This window comes from Lepisma saccharinum, chromosome 1, assembly GCF_977018435.1.
Source record: "Lepisma saccharinum chromosome 1, izLepSacc3.1, whole genome shotgun sequence".
Lineage (NCBI taxonomy): Eukaryota > Metazoa > Arthropoda > Insecta > Zygentoma > Lepismatidae > Lepisma > Lepisma saccharinum.
Window position 1 is genome coordinate 166030668 of NC_139229.1, and position 20455 is coordinate 166051122.

The 20455-nt window shown below is 40.4% G+C and overlaps 2 protein-coding genes across 2 annotated transcripts in view; one reads left to right on the top strand and one right to left on the bottom strand.

The window, feature by feature from the left end:
* The window catches only part of LOC146003717 (uncharacterized), a 543857-nt gene that overhangs the window by 118362 nt on the left and 405040 nt on the right, over positions 1 to 20455 (top strand). The gene's annotated exons all lie outside the window — the stretch shown is intronic.
* On the bottom strand, positions 7177 to 9061 carry LOC145989896 (uncharacterized). Its single transcript, XM_083125385.1, has 2 exons — positions 8965 to 9061; positions 7177 to 8050 (listed from the first exon to the last, which is right to left on the bottom strand). The coding sequence occupies exons 1-2, from the start codon at positions 9028 to 9030 to the stop codon at positions 7181 to 7183; spliced, it is 936 nt and encodes a 311-aa protein (XP_082981511.1). The 5' UTR covers positions 9031 to 9061; the 3' UTR covers positions 7177 to 7180.

The following is a 20455-nucleotide window of genomic DNA, read 5'->3' on the forward strand; positions in this document are numbered from 1 at the left end:
ATTCTCTTCAACCCCCCCCCTTTCTCTCTCTTTGCCAAGATTTTAGAACGTGTTTTACTACCACGAACCTTGTTAGAGGTTGTTCCAACTTTTCGTTAATTAAAGACACATCAGAGATTACGGCTCGGCAAGGGGATGGAGCGGGGAGGGAGGGAGATTGGGTGGGGGCGGCGGAGGGTAGTCGTAAGTTTTCTCTCTTTATTCAAAAAATGGCTGGAACAGAACTGAGAAACGCAGAGGGTAACTTAAAACGCTTTTTTGGGGCTACCCGGAACAGAAATAAAACACCAATGGACGGAAAGGGTTGCTCCGTCAAGAATAAAGGTGGACAACCCTTTTGAATTAGCGGCATCCCTCCTTGTTAGCATCGTCTGTGTTTTCATATGAAGGGACGAAAAGGGCCTCCATTCTTTCATTGGATAATGTCATGGGATGAAAAGTATCCGGCCCTTTATCCCTGTTTCGCTCTGCACTTGCTTCATGAAAATTAATTAGCGAGGGATCCACAAAGAGAGTTGCTGTGTTATTGCTGTCTGCGTCTTATATATGAAACTTCTGACTGTGCATGGATTTCCCTATGCAACTATTCCTAGAATAACCGTGTTTGAAACGTTCAAGTAAACTTTGGAATGCGTAGAGGTAACAAGTTTTAGAACTCTTGATACCACTCCGTGCTAAGTCACCTGGACGATGGTGCTTTGCCGCAGATGAAATAAAGATAGCTGTGGCTTGCTATCCACATTGCAAGAATTCTTCACACTGTGCTTTATCTATTTTTTTCTTTTCACATTCATTACCATCTTCCTCAACAGTGATTTCTTCACAAACCAACACACTCTGATTCTTATAATATATATTCCTTTTTAGTAGACCAAGCATGTAATAGTAAAAAATCAAGAATCAATAAGTGTGTTCTTCAGGACATGGTGCAAGTTGTATGGATTTCATAAAGTCCTTAATAATGGTAATTCTTCCCCGACTGCGTTTTATTTTCACTATTATTTGCATTGTTTGTAAGCAAGAAGAATAAATTGTAGGGATTTTAGCGTCTGCTAATGATTATAAAACACTAATACATCTTTACGAGACATTATCATTACATTATTTCAGGTTTCACAATACTGCAATGCAAGGGATGGATTTATATTTTCTGTTACTTTACGCCACCTTTCTAGAGCTTGGGTTAATAGCGACGATGAGGATGAATGATGGACCAATGAAGAGGGACAGACAACAACACACCCATGCTTTGAATAAAGCTTAAAGGCGCCTCTGATATTACGCTGACTACTTCTCCAAGGAGTTCAGTGGATAATCTTAAAAAATATCCGTACATCACTTTTTGATATTGTAAGGAATTGCCTTCAAGGACCGAAACAGTTTTTAGGCCCGGCGGTACCAGAAAGACCGAACATTCGTGCCTGCAGTGTTGGGAGCCTAGGGGCGGAGGGAGGGCGAAGAAGAAAGGGGCCGTCGCGTACGCTAATCGAATACCTATTACCAACCAATTGGGAGCACAAAAGCACAGTTTGACTCGGGGCCCATTGATCCGCCTGAAGCGGGACAGCTCGGCCGTCCATCTCCTTCCACGTCCTCCTGCATCATTCAGAGGCAATTCCTACCAGGGCCTCCCTTCTTCTGATCAACCGTTGCTTTATTTATGTACTTTATCGTCGTCTCCTTTTCTCGGCTTTCTTACTTTTCTTTTCTTTTTTTACCTCGCACTCGATCATTCCAATTTCGCCTCCGCTGCGCTGGAATTGTTTTCTGGCCACTAGCACGCTCGGCTCCGGCGGTGGGTGAATTGCTGATCAAGTTCCACGCTGCATATCTACGTTCTACGCGTTAATGCTTAATCTATGCAATATGGTTGTACGCGTTGGCCTCACAGAGGGCGCTGTAGAAGTAAACCAGAAATGTCCAGCGTGTCAATTGTTGAAGTGAGACAAGTATCTTGTTCTCTTCTCTACAATTACAAACAGTTTTTCGCTGATTGAAAAATGCAGCGCAGGAAATATTCCATTGTTTTATGGGAGAAACACTGCCCTTGCATCACGACTATCACATGTTTACGCTACCTCTTAGCTTTCTTCACAATTTATGACTAGGATAATGTAAATAGAATTATTGGAAAGAATCACGTTTCACATCTTCAAAAATTTATTTTTAGAGCAATTTATCTTGTTTAAGACTGTGTGAACTATAACCAAGTGTAACACGCGCGTTGATTACGTGTGGATGACGTATGTAGACAATAATCAAACTCTAATTATTGATAACAACTCGTTTGAACCAGTTTCCAAATTCAAGTACTTAGGAGTAATATTAACAAATGAAAGTCATATGAAAGACGAAATAAAAAGCAGGCTTAATTCAGGAAATGCATGTTACTTTTATCTTCATAAACTTTTGTCTTCTCGTTTAATATCTAAGAAACTAAAAGTTAAAATATACAAAACAGTAATTTTGCCTGTATTATTATATGGATGCGAAACTTGGTCCCTTACATTGGACCTAAAGGGGATGAGGAGACAGGTGAGTGGAGAACGTTACATAATTTAGAACTACATAATTTGTATTCATGTCCAGATATTATTAGAATGATTAAATCAAGGGGACATAGGTGAGCAGGCCATGTGGTACGAATGGGAAGAGTTTACAGGATTCTTGTTGGGAAACCTGATGGTAAGAGACCTGTAGGAAGGCCAAGACGAAGATGGAGGGATAACGTTGAGATGCACCTGAAGGAAATCTGTAGGAATGGAAAAGAGTATACAGATCTTGCTCAGGATAGGGACAGATGGAAGGCCTGTGTTGCTACAGGCATGAACCTTCGAGTTTAAGAAGGCTAGTGAGTTAGTTAGTTAGCTTGGTGTTCAATAGAACTTTGTAATCATGTATTTACGTTCTATGGATGTGCTTGTGACATCTGCTAGCTTAATTGCACCCAGACTATTAGCTATTTTTTTAATATTAAGGGCTAATTTATACCAATTTTTCATGTTAAAAAAATCTAGATTCGCAGCAAACTAGATGTGCAAAAGGACATTTAATCAGTTCAGAAGCAGTAGGAACCTTCATTAACAACAATAAGATTGCATTTAAACTAGAGAAGGGTGAAGTTGAAGTATAAGACTAAAAAGTGTTAAATATAAATGTATGTGAACCTGAGTTACATATGAAACGAACATTGTTTAGATTTTTAAAAAGCAGTTTGTTATATAGTAAGAAAACTTAAATTTTTATACGTACTTTGTTTTGTAAAGGACTTTAACTGGAAATATTATTTTTAATGTGGAAAATAGACACCAAAAGCAAAGAAAATAATCACAAAAGTTGAAAATTCCAAGTTACTTATATCTATAACTTCAAGTTAAAATCTACAGGGTTGCTCAAAAAGTCACTTAACACCCTCGGTACAAGACCACTGCAGCGTGCAAAGTGGAAATGGTGATGACCAATCGTTGCCAGGCCAAGGAAGAACCACATTGATGCCACCCGTGTGGTCGGCGGCCATCTCGATGTCCGCCATCTTGAATTCAACTTCAGAATTTTAAATGGGAAGGGAGTGATATATCAAATCAGGCTAGAATTTCACGATAAATGCAATGGTGAAGTTTTTTTTTATGTATATTTAACCAGTAAAGAGTTATGGCTGAATTCTTGTACCAATTTGCTCCTTTTCGAGGTGTTAGAAAAATGCCTTAAAATTTGTTTAGCGCATTGGTAATGCATGGAGATCTAAGTGATGTCTAGGGAGAGAAGTTCACATGCCATTGCACAAGATTTTAATTGGATACATGCACGAAGAGCTGCGTATTATGAATGATTGTCGCGAACAATTACCAGTGTGACGCTCCCATTAAATGAAAAGTACTTCACAGTAAAAAGGCTAATGTTTATGTTCATAAGGAAGTTCATAAACAGAATATTAGATGCTTTTTATCTGATAACCCATTTTTGACCGATCAAAGCTGAATGGTTAGTGCTGGTAAGTTAATGGTGTGGCGTGCTGTGTGGAACATGATTGGTTAATCAATTTTCCATCAACGGAACCTTAAATGCCTAGGGCTACTTGGATTTGTTAAATAAACAGTTTTTTTTCATCCTTGCTTATGGAAGATGGTACTTTTTACAGAGTTTTTTTCAATAGGGAGGAACACCAGAACACTATGGGAACGTTGTGAAGCAGTTTCTGTCCAAAGTTAGTTATCAGAATGACAAGGGTCGCATATTCTGTTTTTGAACTTCCTTATGAACATAAACATTGTCTTGCCTTGTCACTGTGAAGGACTTTTAATTCAATGGAAGCGTCACACTGTAAATTGTTCGCGACAATCATCCATAATGCGCAGCTCTTCGTGGATGTATGTGATTAAAATCGTGTGCAATGGCATGCAAACTTCTCTCCCTTGATATCACTTTGATCTCGATGCATTTCCGATGCGCTAAACAAATTTTAAGGCATTTTTCTAACACCTCGAAAAGGAGCAAATTGGTACAAGAATTCAGTCATAACTTTTTACTGGTTAAAGATACGTCGAAAAAATCTTTACCATTGCATTTCTCGTGAAATTCTAGCCTGATTTGATATATCATATCACCCCCTTCCCATTTAAAATTCTGAAGTTAAATTCAAGATGGCGGACATCAAGATGGCCGTCGACCGCACGGGTGGCGTCAATGTGATTCCCCCTTGGCCTGATAACGATTGGTCATCACCATTTCCATGTTGCGTGCTGCAGTGGCCTTGTACCGAGGGTGTTAATTGACTTTTTGAGCCACCCTGTACATGGAAATAACATTGATTTCAGAAAGTGTTGGACATTCTTAAATAGCAATATCTTATTATTATTTTTCATAACAGAAATTGATATATCTATTTCGACAGAAGTAATTGGATCTTCTCGTCAAGTAAAGAATTTCTACCTTTAAGAACATCTCAAATTGTTTTCAATTTTTACAATTCCATATTTGCACTAATCACAGGTTTTCTCTTTTATGTAACAGTCAACTTTTCCTCCTGGCACTGTAATCAGTTGTTGCACCGATTTCTTAAGTTTCACCCCTTTTCTCCAGCTTTGTAATTGTCTCTGGCAATATCATAATGTGCTAATAACCAACGATTTTGAAACAAAAATAAATTATCTCGTATATTTTTTCAAATCTAAATTTTCAGATAGATCGAGAATGACTTTGATTTACGTTCTGTAGGAGACAATTCTGTAAACAATTCCCTGTAAACAACTGTTGTATGTAGCGGCAATAAATGCAGATTCCTATGTCATCTGAAATGTTATTCGTAGAGACCGGACTTTAAAGGGAAAAAATACTCTAAAAAGGACAAAAAAGGGAATAGTGTTGCCTTAAAAACGAAATGAAAAACGACAGTAGTTTTATTTTGTACTCCACTAAAGATATTATTTTTAATGAAAGCACAATATATAGGGGAAAGAGGGGCAAGTTGGCGACGTTAAGGAAAAGGTTGATTTTTAATCACTTTTATTTCACCAAAACGCATAATTTTTGGCAGAGACATGATATGGTATCTTGTCATAAAGATGACTAAGTTTCGATGTGAAAACTCGTAAATGGTCCGAACTACAATAAATGTAAGCAAAGGTTACGTTTTCGTCAACTTACCCCACCTGCTGTGTAAGATGACGAGGCATTTAAATAATGGTTTCAATTTATTCTACTTTACGTACTAGACAAGCCATTACCTTTTTCGTGTGACTTTCTATTCGATTTTAATCATTAGGAACTTTTATTGTTTAGCTTTCGTTGTCGTAATTTCTTCGCTTAACAATGGGTAAGATGACGAACTCCGATATTGCGTTGTCTTTCACTCATCTTACCCCACACAGTAACACTCGTTTTTTCCCCTTAATACAGTGAAAAGGCATAACGGCAACAACAATGCAATACGTATGTCGAACGCTACAATCACTAAGGTAGTGAAACAATACAAGCAGCAAAGTGAACCTATACTTGCCGCTCCACAGGATGGCCGCAGAACCTACTTGAACTTAACACCAGAACCTAACACAAACAACTTTCTCTTGTTACTCCCCCTCAGTAACTGCCACAGGGATGGTCCCGCTTCCAGTACATCATGCTTGCACACGTCACCACGTGAGACTCTCGGCTCCTGCCATCTATGATTTTTTTGGCCAAATTCGCGACTTCGTCATCTTACCCGCTTCGCCAAATTACCCCTCTTTCCCCTACCATTTATATATAAAAAGTGATACATTAAATTTCATATGAAGTAAAGTAAAAATGCAAGAAATTTCATGTAGGCACATCCCTTTTTATATATGAATGGTATGTATTGTGCTTTCATTTAAAATAATATTTTTAGTGGAGTGCAGTAATAAATTATTGTCCTTTTTCATTTCCTTTTCTTGAAGTTAAAGTACAGCAAATAATATTACCATCAGTTTCGATGAAATCTTCCTTGCAACAGCTTACCGCATTCCATAGCTTGCTACCACTTGTACCTGGCTTTGCCATTTCACTGAGGCCCAATACTGTCGTCACTGTCACACAGTAAAGTTAAAACTGTTCTAAAAAAAGGGGAAAAAAGCGAATTTAAACCATGTAATCTTGTTGGTGGAAGTCAACACTGTTGTTATTTATTCCATGACATGTTTAGAGAAATTAAAAAGGAATTCCCTTTAAAATCCGGTCTCTAGTTATTCACATTCAAGTTAAGTGCTAATCTTTTGAAAATAAAACTCATTAGCGATTCAAATTTTTAAAATTGCTTTTTGCTAAATTATATCGTTTTACTGAAAAAACAAACACTTAAAATTACAGTGGTGACCGAAATTGACAGCTCTAAAAAGGAATATATTTATTTGATTGAAAACACATCTACATATACAATACACACACAAGTCTATTCGACATTTATCGAGTCAGTGTAGGGCAATTACTGTCGTTATTAATAATGAACTTAACTAATTTAATCATTTGTGAACAGACCTGATTCTCCGGAAAACCATCAAAACCAGGCAAACCCAGGTACCTGACAAGCCTTTGTTAGAAAGAGAAAGGGATTATATCCTGTTCTGCTTCCCCCAAAATACTATAGACCGGATTGTTTCATAAACTAACAGAGTTACATGCCAATATTTATTTCACAAGAGTTACAATTCTACAAGACGCTTACAGTTTACCATCGATACATAGGTTTGAGGTTCAATTTTGATAAATTTTCCATTGACTTACGATATATTTCCCCCTTCTGCGAATTATTTGAAATATGGTGATTTGGATTTGAAAATTGAGTTCTGTGTACATCTACATAAGCACTACAGTGATTCAGGACTGGGCTTACTGTGACCGTGAGAGTGACGTCACGTTTGTTCGGGAACCCGCCATCCTGTTTCAGGAAGCAGTTGCCGGTCCTTCTGAGGTCGTTAAAGGACATCGCGAGCGATTCGACCGTTCCCGCGACGGAGAGGTCGCGGAGTGTGCGGTTGTCGTGGAACGTCATCTCGTAGCGGAACCCGTTGGCTTCCTCCCTGCTCCCGAGGAACTGCACGAAGTTCCAGACCGCGCTCGGAGACTGTCGCCTCTCCCGTAGGAAGAAGAGGCCCCACTCCGGATCCCTGCAGATGGAGAAATGCTCGTCGGACGTACCTCTCCTTCTCTGCAGCTCCCAGGAAATCCTGTTACGGAATTTCACCGCGTCCGTCACCGTCGCTCGGTGTGCTTGGATGAAGTGTCCCAGGACGTCCTCCTCCAAGCAGACGCCGGTGCACTTTTCCACCGGACATTTGAACCGTCGGCTGGGACGCCAGTCCTCTGCAGGCAAGTCCTCTGGGGTCTTTCGGAGACGCAGGCAGACCAGGCTGCTCGCCACCCTCTCCCTTGCGGCCGAAAACTGCTCCCTGCATGTTGGACAACGCACGCAAGCGTTCCTGCAACTTTGGCAGAACGTGTGACCATTCAGGCACGTGTGGAGCGAGTGTCTTATGGTCGTGAAGCAGCGGAAACATTTCACAACTTTCCAGCAAATGTCCTTTTGAATTTTGGTTACCTATGAGTGCAGAACAGAACCGATATTAACATATTATCAGCGCTGATTACGAAGGTTATCACAAGGTTCTACCTATTAACATTCATACTGGGAAGGAAATTACTGAAGTGGTAGATTGTAGATGGCATCATTACTAACAATATGCACTTATTTTAAAATTCTTAATAAGTTTTTATTCTCATTGGTCCTACATTTTGATTGTAGAAGTAAATTATAATTATATTGCACTGCTGTAATGCAAAATAGAAATAACGAAAAGTAAAGACTCGTTTTGGATCAATTCACTAAACCCACCAAGAAAGTCATCATTACTGAATTGGTTATAAGAGGTGGAGGATCGATAGTTTCTGAGACTGCGCAGTTTAGCTAGTACTTATTTCGGGGGATCAGGAAAGGATTAGGACTAAATTATCTCTTTTCTCATTCTCACCCAACGGATTGCCAGGTGGAATCTTTAGCTTCGCGGACAATGGGCTCTACTCAAAGAGTTATTATTTTCATTTTGGAAGCACCACTATTGTAAGTGTTCTCAATGCTGGCCAATGTATCGTTTTGTAATAGGTATATAGCTACGTTTATTTCCTGCAACATAAAATCCTAGATTGACTGCACGCGGAACACCCACAGTAAGTGAACTCGGGTGGGAGTTTTTCGATCTATTTCCCGTGTAAAGGAGTTTAGAGGCTTGCACAGCCTCTCAACAACTGGAGCTAGCTCTAGCGGTGAAGGAGCATATAACAGTATGAAACGTCACGTGTTAGCAGGATTCAAACCTAGGACTTGGTGATTTCCTATCACTCAGCGCTAAATGTGTACTGCCAAGGAGCATAGTCAACATTTATAAAATTATCCGCACTATACCTAGGTATGATTTTTACCGACTTCCGGCAAGTCATTTCCGGTCATTTACTTACAGCGGCTGTTGCTTGATTTAGATTGAATGGTGAACGAAATTTATGTATTCCGAAAAAGGAAAGCATCTTTACTGAAATTTCATGCTGTCTTCACTTCTTCCATGGAGACTTCTTCTATGTTGAAGCGTCACACATTATTAACATTGAAGTATTATTGCAAAAAAGACTTAAGCCAAACTTGGAAATAATACAGCCCCAGATGCGTAAGTGAAATGCCATTCATAGACTTTGATAGTCTTTTGCCTTGTATTTATACGATTAGTGCATAAAGTAAGTTGTAATTAAAGTTGTAAAAAACATCGAATAACGTAGAGCCTATTGGAAGCAGTGAAAGACGTTTCTCAATACTGACAGTAGTCGCTAAACGTGGTTAAACAAGCAGTATTATATAACTAACTTGTCTTTTGTTTTTTGTTATCAAACTATGATATAATTCATATCCTTTTTGATAATAAACTTCACTCCGCGATGCATTACTTCTTTGAGGGCCACAAGACACTTTCGCGTCCCATCGCTGCTGTTTTATTGTTTTCGAGATCGGTCCATTGCCGAGTGTTGATACTGACGCTCCTTGCCCAAATTATTAGCATAGTTCGTTACAAAGCCAGAGGTTCTATTCTTGCCACTTTTGGATTGGCAGCAAGAAAAAAGTAGGTTATGTTGCGTTCGACTCACATCGTTTACTTTCGTGCCTGGCAGAGCCGAACGCTGCTCGCCAGAAAAACATTCGGGGATCGGATACACTGCACAATGCGAAATATACTGCAAGCGTACAGTTGTGTTCGCAGAAGAAAACAAAGTTGAAAGAGTATTGATGAAACATATAAGTGACTGGTTGCTTATACTCTGTCTTTGATATATCTGGAGCAGGCTAACGAAAACAAATCTCTGCGCAAGTAGTGACGCGAGACGTCTCCACCGATGAACACGTGATAGGGGACTGGATTGCGTGGAGGGGAGGAAAGCAACTGCAGTTGCCAGCCTTCGCAGCAGCGTGTACTGCTTCGTTCTGCCCACTCGATTCTCCCTTTCTCTTCCGGTATGCGCGGTCTTACTGTACAGATTCCGGGGTCGAGTATAGTAATAAACACAGAACATAAAACACGTAAAAGTAGATTTGCACCTGCCAAAGCTGCTCGTCCAGTGTCTACGTTGCTAATGGGATTTCATCCCTACCAGGGAACACGACGACTACAGTATAGGCGTTAATAAGTATATTTCTCGGGAAGGCTTGGTCGTTACATTGTTTTTCCGTCCCTTCCTTATCAATTCACCATTCATTCACATCGTCGTGATTAACTTAGAAAATTGAGACAGATAACCTTCAGTTTGAAAATTTAACCGATAAAGACTGGATAATGTAATTAGTCCTAAACGGAACTGGGTTCGACTCATGTTGCCAAGGAAGCAATGCATTTGCGGTCGGGAGAGTGGTTGCCACGAATATTCGAGGATGCAAGTGTGTTGGTTAGAGTGCCTTGAGGGTTTTGTTCGGGATTCACCTCGAGTGAATCGTTTGCAGTTTTGTCCCGGGGGAGATTCGGTCTCAGCTGTCTCGAGTCAGCCGGCTAATGAAGGCGAGTCTTCGGTCGAGATTACGTCGGGTGTTGGGATTGTCCCTTGCCAGTTGCTTGCATGTTGCTCCTCCCCACTGGGCACTTCCAGCAAATAACAATTCCGCAATTGTAGAGATATCTTTAGTAATTAAGTATTACTAGAAAATTACTTTGATCCTAATTCCCGATATGTTTCGAAATGGTTTAGATAGAGGGGTGAATATATTGTTATGTATATTACAAGTATACAAGGTGAGGAAAAAGTAGACTGACTGTTGGGGACAAATATCCTTTTGAGGAACATTCGTATCATTCTACAGAATGATGGGATCGAACCAACCATTCCAAATAGATTAATGGAAGATGTAACTAATCACCATTCATCCTCAATAATGATGAGACCACTTGTCCTCATGACAAGTTGTAAGCTTGGCTGCGAAAGGTACAACTGAAATGCAATACCTAAATATACTACTAGAAATATCAAATAGTCACTCGTTCGATTTTGTATACTTTTGAACTTGAATCATGCATGTTATTGTTAGGAAAATTACCTGTCTACACTTAGAAGAACGATGATGATTTTTAGGAAACGTAGAGTAAAATAAACTAAGCTCTCTCCAGGCTTCGTAGGTAGTTCACCTAAGTCAGTCAGACAGCTCCTTCTCTCCTTTCCAAAGTCCTGTTGCCTGTCTCTCGTCAAAATCAAAAGTCAGTCCCTTCCCAGTCTGTCCGTCCCTCTCAACACCTCTCTCTGCAGACTTCCTATTCGCTGATCAGTCAGTTGTTAGCTTCCTACTCATGTAAGCTGCATCTTGTTTATATAAACCTTGCAGCCCCAATAAATCAGGAAGTGGAAGTCTGCGTAACACACGACTGTGCATAATTCAAATACCTGAGAGGACTGGCAGCTGGTGTAAATAAGTGAATGAACTTAGGTGAAAAAAAGCTTAGAGGAAGTTAAAATAAAAATAAAGAATAATCCTATGGATTGATACGAATTAACTATCTCCCTATACTAGGTTGATTTGTTTACCCGGCTTCGCAGCTTCTTACCTGCAAACATATAAAGATTTCTACTTTTTCCTCACCCTGTATATGATGTCATATCGCAGTAGCTACCACACGTCGAGGATAGATTTTTAAGGAATGGCGTTCAGCTGTTCTGAAAAAGACATTATCAACGCAAATATGAGATTCCGAGAGAATAATTGAAAATAATTACATATTATATGCTTATTCCATTTCTATCAATCCTTCATACTTAATAAATCTGTTAATTTCCTTGCACCTCCTCTTGATTCTAACTCGTTAAATGTTGCAGCATGAAGTACCGTGTCAAATGCTTTTCTCCTATCAAGAATGGTCATTTGATTTTCCTTTATTTTAGTTAACCTCACAGTCTGAGTATTACTGACGCTCTAAACTCTTATTAGTCATTATCAAATTTCAATTTTTTATAAGCTTGTCGCTTTAATACGAGGGCTGCTGGAAAAGTTTCTGCAATTAATATGAAAAAAGACATGTGAAATTCTGGGAATGGCTTTATTATTTTTCAAAGTATTCACCCTTAAGATCGATACACTTTTGCATACGCTCAAACCAATTTTGAAAGCATTTTTTCCACTCTGAAGCTGATACCTCAGAAACCACTGTTCGGAATGCGTCAACAGCTGCTTCAGGCGACACAAATCGCTCACCATGTATCTTATTTTTCATGTCTGGGAACAAAAAGAAGTCATTAGGTGATAAATCAGGTGAGTACGGACAATGAGTAATTAATTCGACATTTTTATTGGACAAAAAAATTCGGAATTCTGGGAGTGCAATATTTATAACACAGCGACATGGTGCATGTCGGCTCGCGGCAGCGGGAAGGACATTTTCAGTTAGCCTGTCGGATGTGGGCTTTTGTATTCATCAGTGTGTGCAAACGTATTTAATTATTGTATAATGTCAAGTGCATTAAAGGACCTGTATGATATCCAAATTTGTTGCTGTATCCGTTGTTCCAGTTCTATGGTAAGGTCTTCAATATGGCGTCAGCCCCAGAGGTGTTAGTTTCTTTTCATGGTACTACCTGGAGGGATTCTACAGACACCACAGTTATAAGTAATTATAAATGAAAGGATAAAGAAAAGGGTAAAGCTATGTCTTAGGCATTGCACACTCCAGTTCAGATAAAGTGGCTCATACTTTAACTGTTCAACTTCATAAAATGTGCCACTTTTTGTGAGCAGGAGTGTACGTACCGTACGGGTGCATAGGAAATTTGAAGGTAGAACTCCAGAACCCAACACATTCTCCATCTCAGCCATATTGGAAATGAACAGCACCACTGTACGCCCGTCTTTCTCCCCTAGGGTTGCCCTCAATTACCTATATCAACAGGTAATGGAGTCATTGAGGCTGGGCAATCCCCACAGCTACTGTAGGAAGGGACGTTATCGCAAAAATACCCAGCCATCCCGTGAATCTAACCCTGGTCCTTCTCGTGACAATCGCTACCCCATGGACTCGACCATCGTAAACGGATAGGCGATGTTTTCTATAACTGTTCTAAGCATGTAAAAAGTATGGAAAGCAAGAAAATGCTGACGAAAGCTGTCTATATTTCAGTATAGAAACAAGTTAACATTACGTTTGAACCCTCGATCAGTATCTTACTCACATTAGAAACCAAACTAAGATGTAATCAAATTCAAATGGATATATATATAGAGGAGAAGGTCTAAATATGGGCGAAGGTTTAAATATGGGTTTTTGAGTTATCAGCGCTCCCGGGTGCTGCAGCCTGGCAGAGGCTAAGGGAAATGGTTATCTGTGAAGGACAAAGGTTGCGGCGCCAATTCGCAAGAGAAAGTGGTGGTTACTTTCGGCCTTGGACGCTGTTATAGAATGGCAACCTCCGAAAACTTTTTGCAGGTATGTTGTAACTCAGCGTTTTCTGAATTCTCATCTGCTTTGTATAGGTTATCATATTAGCGGTACATAAAACAAATGTGGGCTTTTATAATGCCATGATTTGTTTGCGAAATATATACCACAGAGAGCGAAAATAAATTGAAGAAGAGAAATAGCGTGATGGTCTAAATATGGGCTATGACATGAGGTCTAATGTTGAGATCACATATTCAACAAATATTTGGATGTTTTTCTTAATTTCGATATTTCCCATTCCGCGTGATTTTCAAAACAACAAATTATTCATAAATATGAATTTTATAATGTTTTAGCGATAAATGACTGTTTTTTAAAATTTTAATTGCTTTTTGTGATATTGCCACTAGTAGCCCATATTTAGACCACAATTTTGAAACACATCATTTTACCATTTTTTGGAAATTGCTTTTTTTTTAACCTTCTATACTTTAGCATGCTATTACATTTAAGTATATATTTCATAGATATGCATTTTAAAGGCAGGTGCTTGATATATTAATTTTTTTCCTCCGAAAATGACAAAATATAAAGGGGGGCCATATTTAGATCTTTTCCTCTCTCTCTCTCTCTCTCTCTCTCTCTCTATATATATATATATATATATATATATATATACATACACACACACACATAGAATTGGGTTTAAACACAGGAAAGTCTGAAAGTTCTAGTCCTTACAGAGGGCTAATCGTGTTTCCAAAGAATATTTCGTAGAACATAAAGACCAATCCCATGAACTATGCTCGTAACTAACAAATAACTATAATGCTAGATTTTTTGCTATTTTTGTTAAATGTGATGGACCCAAAGAACTATGCGAACCTTGGCCTTCCTTCTTTACGTCCGCTCAAATCACCGTGCAACTTAACATAGTGCTAGACCTCTTTCCCTTGAAGCTGTTATAGTTTCTAAGACAAGGACCGCCGAGACAGGCCAATCTGTGAAAGGTAAATTTTCCAGCACGGGTCTGGAGGGGGGAAAATATGTGCCACAATATGTCAATGTTCCATTAAGCCCAATGAATTAGACACCAGCCCATACTCGAAGCCATTTACCGCGAGGAATCCGAACAGAAAGTTTAGTCCACAGCCTCTCTCTCTCTCTCTCTCCTCCCTTCCTCTACACCCCCTCCTCCTCTCTCCTCCGGCCTGCCGGAGTACTCTTTTCCCAGAACTCCGGCGCGCCATGATGAATTGTGTTTTGCAATTCCCTGGAGTCGCGAACTAACTGTAACGAAGGCTTATATAAGCTCAGGTGTTTCAGAATATTTTGGTGGACAAAAACGAGGCGGCATTTACCGAGTTAAAATATAATTTATAGGAATACATTACGGCGTAGTTGGAAACAGCGGATGCTAGGAACGGGTCGATATAATCTGCTTTCAAAAAGGGAAATCAAAAAGAGGAACGGATGGGGTAAAGGGGAAGGGGAGGAGGAGAAGATGTGGATCCATTAACTACAGTGCGTACCGTGGGAGGAGAATTGCTTTTTAACACTTTCCGTAAATGGCAAGAGCGTAATTATTAAGTAAATCTGCTCAAGCATTCCTCCATTTTTACCCCACTCTCAAAAGGAACGGTTCACTCCGGTGATTTTTGTGACTGGTGTAAATCGGAACCGTGGCAGAACTTGCAAATTCATTCTTTCAACTGGAAAGTAACACATAATTGACAGTTGTATTTGTAAATCGGATGTGGCCAAATCTTGTAATGATAATATCCCTTCCTTCAGTGTGTTTAGGGGGTAAACACTTGCAAGTTTCACCCTCGCGTTTTGACGTCACTTTTTCTCCCTCTATACTCTGTCCCGGGAATCTCTGCAGCGAGCGAACCGTCCCTCTGTTGCCGCGTTTACCTACGAAGGAACTTGCTGTCAAACAGCCAATTAGACCTACCGCTGCCCCCATCTTTGGGCAACAAACGGCAACTTCTCAAACCCACCCGAAGCAGCCAAGCAGAGAAACCGTTCTGTGCTGTGATTGCACATCCGTTCCCAGAGTGGCGACGTTATAGTCTCTGCGCAAGTATTGATTCGAGAGTGTATGGCCAATGAACGCGTGCGAGAGAACGGGATTGCGTGGAGGGGTAAAAGCGACAGCGGCAGCAGCGTGTACTGTTTCGCTCGGAGACTAGTAGTGGCAAAATGATTTAGAGGAAGTCAAACGGAAAGCTCCCAGTTCATGTCCTTTTACAACCTTGGTGACAATGAAGTTCGACCAGAAAGGAATACGTGATTAAATGCACAGAGGCATAGGCAGTGGAATGGTTGACCCGCAGAAGTGACGCATGTGTGTAAGAGGAGGCGTGTGAGCAGGCAAGAATCGTGATCCCAGCATGTTGCACCCAAGGTCACGTAAAGAACGAAAACGGGGAACTATACGCGTGACATTGAACTTCGACCAGGCACCAGACCCATACCGAAAATTCCAGATAGTGGCGCATTCGACGGAAGCATGACGTCACGGACACGATAAGGGAGTCCGCCGTATATAAGCGCGTGCTGTGCACCGAGGAACCTCAGTGCATCATCACCATGGCCAGGGGCAAACCTATTGACAACACCGTGAGGAGAAGAGTGGTGGAGTTGCAACGGGATGGACTCAGTGAACGGGAAATAGGGCGCCAACTGAACTTACCCAAGTCAACCGTCCACTGCATCATCAAACACCACCAAAATACGGGTACTACAGAGCCAGGTAAGGCCCCCGGTCGAAAACGCCTGCTGAGTGTGCGTGACCTACGGATATTTAGGCGCTATATCCAGACCAACAATCATGTTTCTGTGACCGAATTACGACTGTGGACTCGAGAACGCTTTCACATTGAAGTGTCAACCAGAACCATTCGCCGTTACCTACAGCGATGCGGTTACCGAGTGTACAAGGCGAAACGTAAACCCTTCCTTTCCATGTTGAACAAAGGCAATCGACTACGGTGGGCACGAATGTACCGGGATGGACATTTCGGCAGTGGAACAGGGTTTTGTGGACGGACGAATCCATTTTGAATGTTGTGTACGGCAAAATACGGAAAACAGTCATTTGTCGGAAGGAGGAACAGAATGAAGCAAAATGTTATGCACGTCGGGTACAGAAACCTGCGTCAGTGATGGTATGGGGATGCATGACGGCATCTGGGGTTGGCCCACTACACGTCTGTGAGGGCATTGTGAATGCACACGCCTATACACGCATACTGGAGCGGCATCTTCCCACAGTGCGAAGGCACCTGTTCCACAGGCGGCGTCTCATCTTTCAACACGACAATGCCAGGCCTCACACAGCGCGGCTGACAAGAGAATGGTTGACTCGCCATCACGTGCGAACTCTGCCATGGCCACCATCGAGTCCCAACCTCTCGCCCATTGAGAATGTGTGGCGTGTTCTTAAGCGACGTGTGCAACAGAGGAGACCCACGACAGTGGCTGCTCTTATCGCCTGCCTGCAGGAGGAATGGCACCGCATCGATGTGGAATACCTTTTACGACTCGTCCGCAGCATGCCCCGACGCATTGCCACAGTTATTCGCCGACGGGGCGGCGTCACATAATGGTAAACAGGATCCCCTCTAACAGTGGTCGAATTTCAATGTCACGTGTAGATTAACGAAAATGTTTTATTTTGTGTGGACACCATACCTTGCTGCGTTGCAGCGGAAATTTATGTTTTCCTTTGTTCCATGTAGCCTGCTGAATAAAATATGTTCAGCATATGCATGTGTTCTCCTTCTTTCACAACGCACTCCTATATTTGTGACTGGTTGAACTTCATTTTCTCTATAAGGTTGTACCTCGCTTCAGTTCGCACATGAACGGAAATACTGGAATGCCTACCCGACTACTAAAACCGACCATGGGAGTAGTCCCTAAACGCTTAGACAACGCTGGTACATACTTCTTGTTTACACACACACGTGCAAGAAAAGTGAACTCTTCACCAACTGCTTCCATGAACTCTCCATTGCATTTTTTGGGGTGACCTTCCACGTAGGCGCCCAAAAGTCAACCTCACTTCCACGTAGTGCACCCTGGACTGCAGACTAACGAGGCTCTGGCGACTGGCACTATGGCCAGTATAATTTTGTGTGTGTTGTCCTGTTTTTTGTCCTTGTGTGTGCTGAGTGCCCGTTTGCAGCCTCAGCTTTTAATAGAAGTCAGAACATTTTAAAAATTTTTAGTTATGCAACGTTAGAGTTGTTATTAGTAATGATAAGGGGCTGGTCCTCGTATAATGTGACGGGAGCAAAATAGCCTAAGTGCTGACGCTCCCAAAAATTTTAAATTCAAATTCAAATTCAAATTCATTGCATTTTTTCTAGGGAATCTGTGGATGAGCGCCGCGCATAACGCTAGAGAAGAGGAGAAAGCGAGTGGACGGAGCAAAGGACTGTAAAGGCTAGTAGCCGCATCCACGTTTACCCATTCATGCACTCACTGCCCCTTTCACGAGTCCATTGGACTATCTTCTAGAGTCACTACACTATGAGCCAGGAATCTATGGAGCAGGTGGACGAGAACATGTCTTCTGTGACTCGAGGGTCCCATCAATGAACTCATGAGAGGGGAAGTGAGTGCATGGAGGGAGAAACGCGGCTGCAGCCACCAGCCGTTTGCAGCAACACGTATTGTCTTACTCCGCTCACTCGCTCTCTACAACTTCTCTAACGTTATGCACGGCCATTCTCCAAAGATTCCCGATGCAGCGTGTACGCAATTCGATACAGGCGTTGGTTATAGTATTACTATTCGTAACTGCAGATACGTTGTTTTAAATGCAGTACAGTATTAAGGACAATTTTTTGCATATTATGTGGTCTTTAATCCTTAATATGTATACATTTTATGCACATATTCTTAAAAGAAATTATCATTTCTGTGGGACGTTGCTCATGTTGTGTAGTAGCATAAAAATGTACCACCAGGGAAAGAAACTACCCAGAATGCAATTTTGAAGAAATCCAAAATAATGTTAGTTGGAACCCGAGAGATCACAAACTCAAATTATTAATTTTTGTATACCTCAATTATGCTGTGCTGTGCAGCGAATGTAACAATTAAAAATATTACGTTGTAGATATTTGTGTTCGCCGAATTTTATGTTTTAGTAGTTCTATCGATACGTATCGATTGGTTTCTGTATTTGACCAGAACAGACAAACGGACAGGCTGACCGGGAAGACGGAAAGCGAATCATGCAGAGAATTTGCAGTTCTTTCAACTCTATAAATATAGTTTATAACAGTAGTTGGAACGGTTTAGAAATATAGAAGCATCAAAAACGTGTCAATTGTTTTAACGTCTCCATAATTTGTAATATTAAACTACCAATTACTTGTGTGAACTTAATAGAACTTAATATTTGCTACTTTCCGACGTAGAGATACGTAATTTTAATCCAGGGCTAGATTTTTTTTAATAACTTTACGTTGAGCTATTACGTATTTGGTGGTTTTATCAGTCAATTATACATTGCTTTTAACCCCCTCGCAGTTTGAGGAGCTACCAGTAGTTGACACGGACGGACGGCCATACTCACATATACATTCCAGAACGTAAGAGTACTTCTATCAGCTTTTCCTCTTTAGTAGATCCCATAAGATCAGGCATTCATTTTGGTTCATATAGGGAGGCAAGAAAGCATTTATAAAGTGGAAAATAGGCACCATGGACAAAAAACTGGCACAATAAATCGAAAAACATGGCAAATTCTATACATAATTTCATTCAAGATGTTAAAATCAACATAGAAATACCATATAAAAATGGGGGTTTCCAATGACAATGATAAGGTTTTGAAATGAACTGGCAACTATGCTTCAAATGTTATAACTGTCACTAGTTGTCATTTGTGTTTAATATACTGTGACAATTCATCATAAATACAAGCTTTAAGAACGTTTGGTTATTATTAAAAACGTTTATGAAAATAGACGTTCTATTGAACTTGAAATTGATCATAATTTTGGGCAAAAAATGATCTTCTCAGGTAAAGCTCATTTCTGGTTAAGTGGATATGTTAACAATCAAAATTGTCTTTTTTGGTGTGAAAACAATGCACAAGAGATTCATGAGAAGCCCTGTCACTATGTAGTGTGGGTTATGGCATGGTGGCATCATCGGACCATTTTTTTTCCCAAAACGAGGTAGGAGATGCAGCTACAGTGACTGGTAAGCGGTACCTATAGATGTTTAACAGATTTTCTGTGGCCAAATTTAGATGAAATTGATTTGGAGGACATGTGGTTCCAACAAGACGGTGCCACATGTCACTGCTAATGCCACTATCGACGTATTGCAAGAACAGTTTGGTGAAAGGATAATTTCAAGAAATGCGACTGTTAGTTGGCCTCCAAGAAGTTCTGATTTAACTCCTTTAGATTGCTTTTTGTGGGGTTATTTGAAATCTATAGTCTATGCAAACAGACCACGAACCCTTGATGCATTAAGATTGAACAACGAACGTTGCATTCGTTACATTAGGCCCGAGTTATTTCACAAAGTCATCGAAAATTGGGTTCATCGAATTCACTCGTGTGCACGAAGTCGAGGTGGACACTTAAATGATGTGTTATTCAAAACATAATGTATTAAACTATGCTTCAAAATAATATAAAAAGTTTGGTTGTGTCTGAAATAGTTTTTATTTTAGTTCATTGTAAAATCATATCGTTCTTATTAGAAAACCCTATATTCACTTTCCTTTGTTCGCTTGATTGCACATAACCACTAGTATTTTTTTTAGTTTTCGACATTCGTAGATAGAAGTCTGTCAGAAAGAAGCTGTTCCATAACTGAAAATTATATTTTTACTTCGATAGAAGTATTTAGACCATATATGAATCAGGTTATTGTAACCTCATTCATATCGTCAAGGAAAAGAAATGTCCACCTTTAGCAATATCACATTGTTTTCAATTATTCCAATTCCACATTTGTAGTTTTCTGCAATAGATAACTTTTTCCATCTGGCACTTCAATCAGCTACTCCACAGATT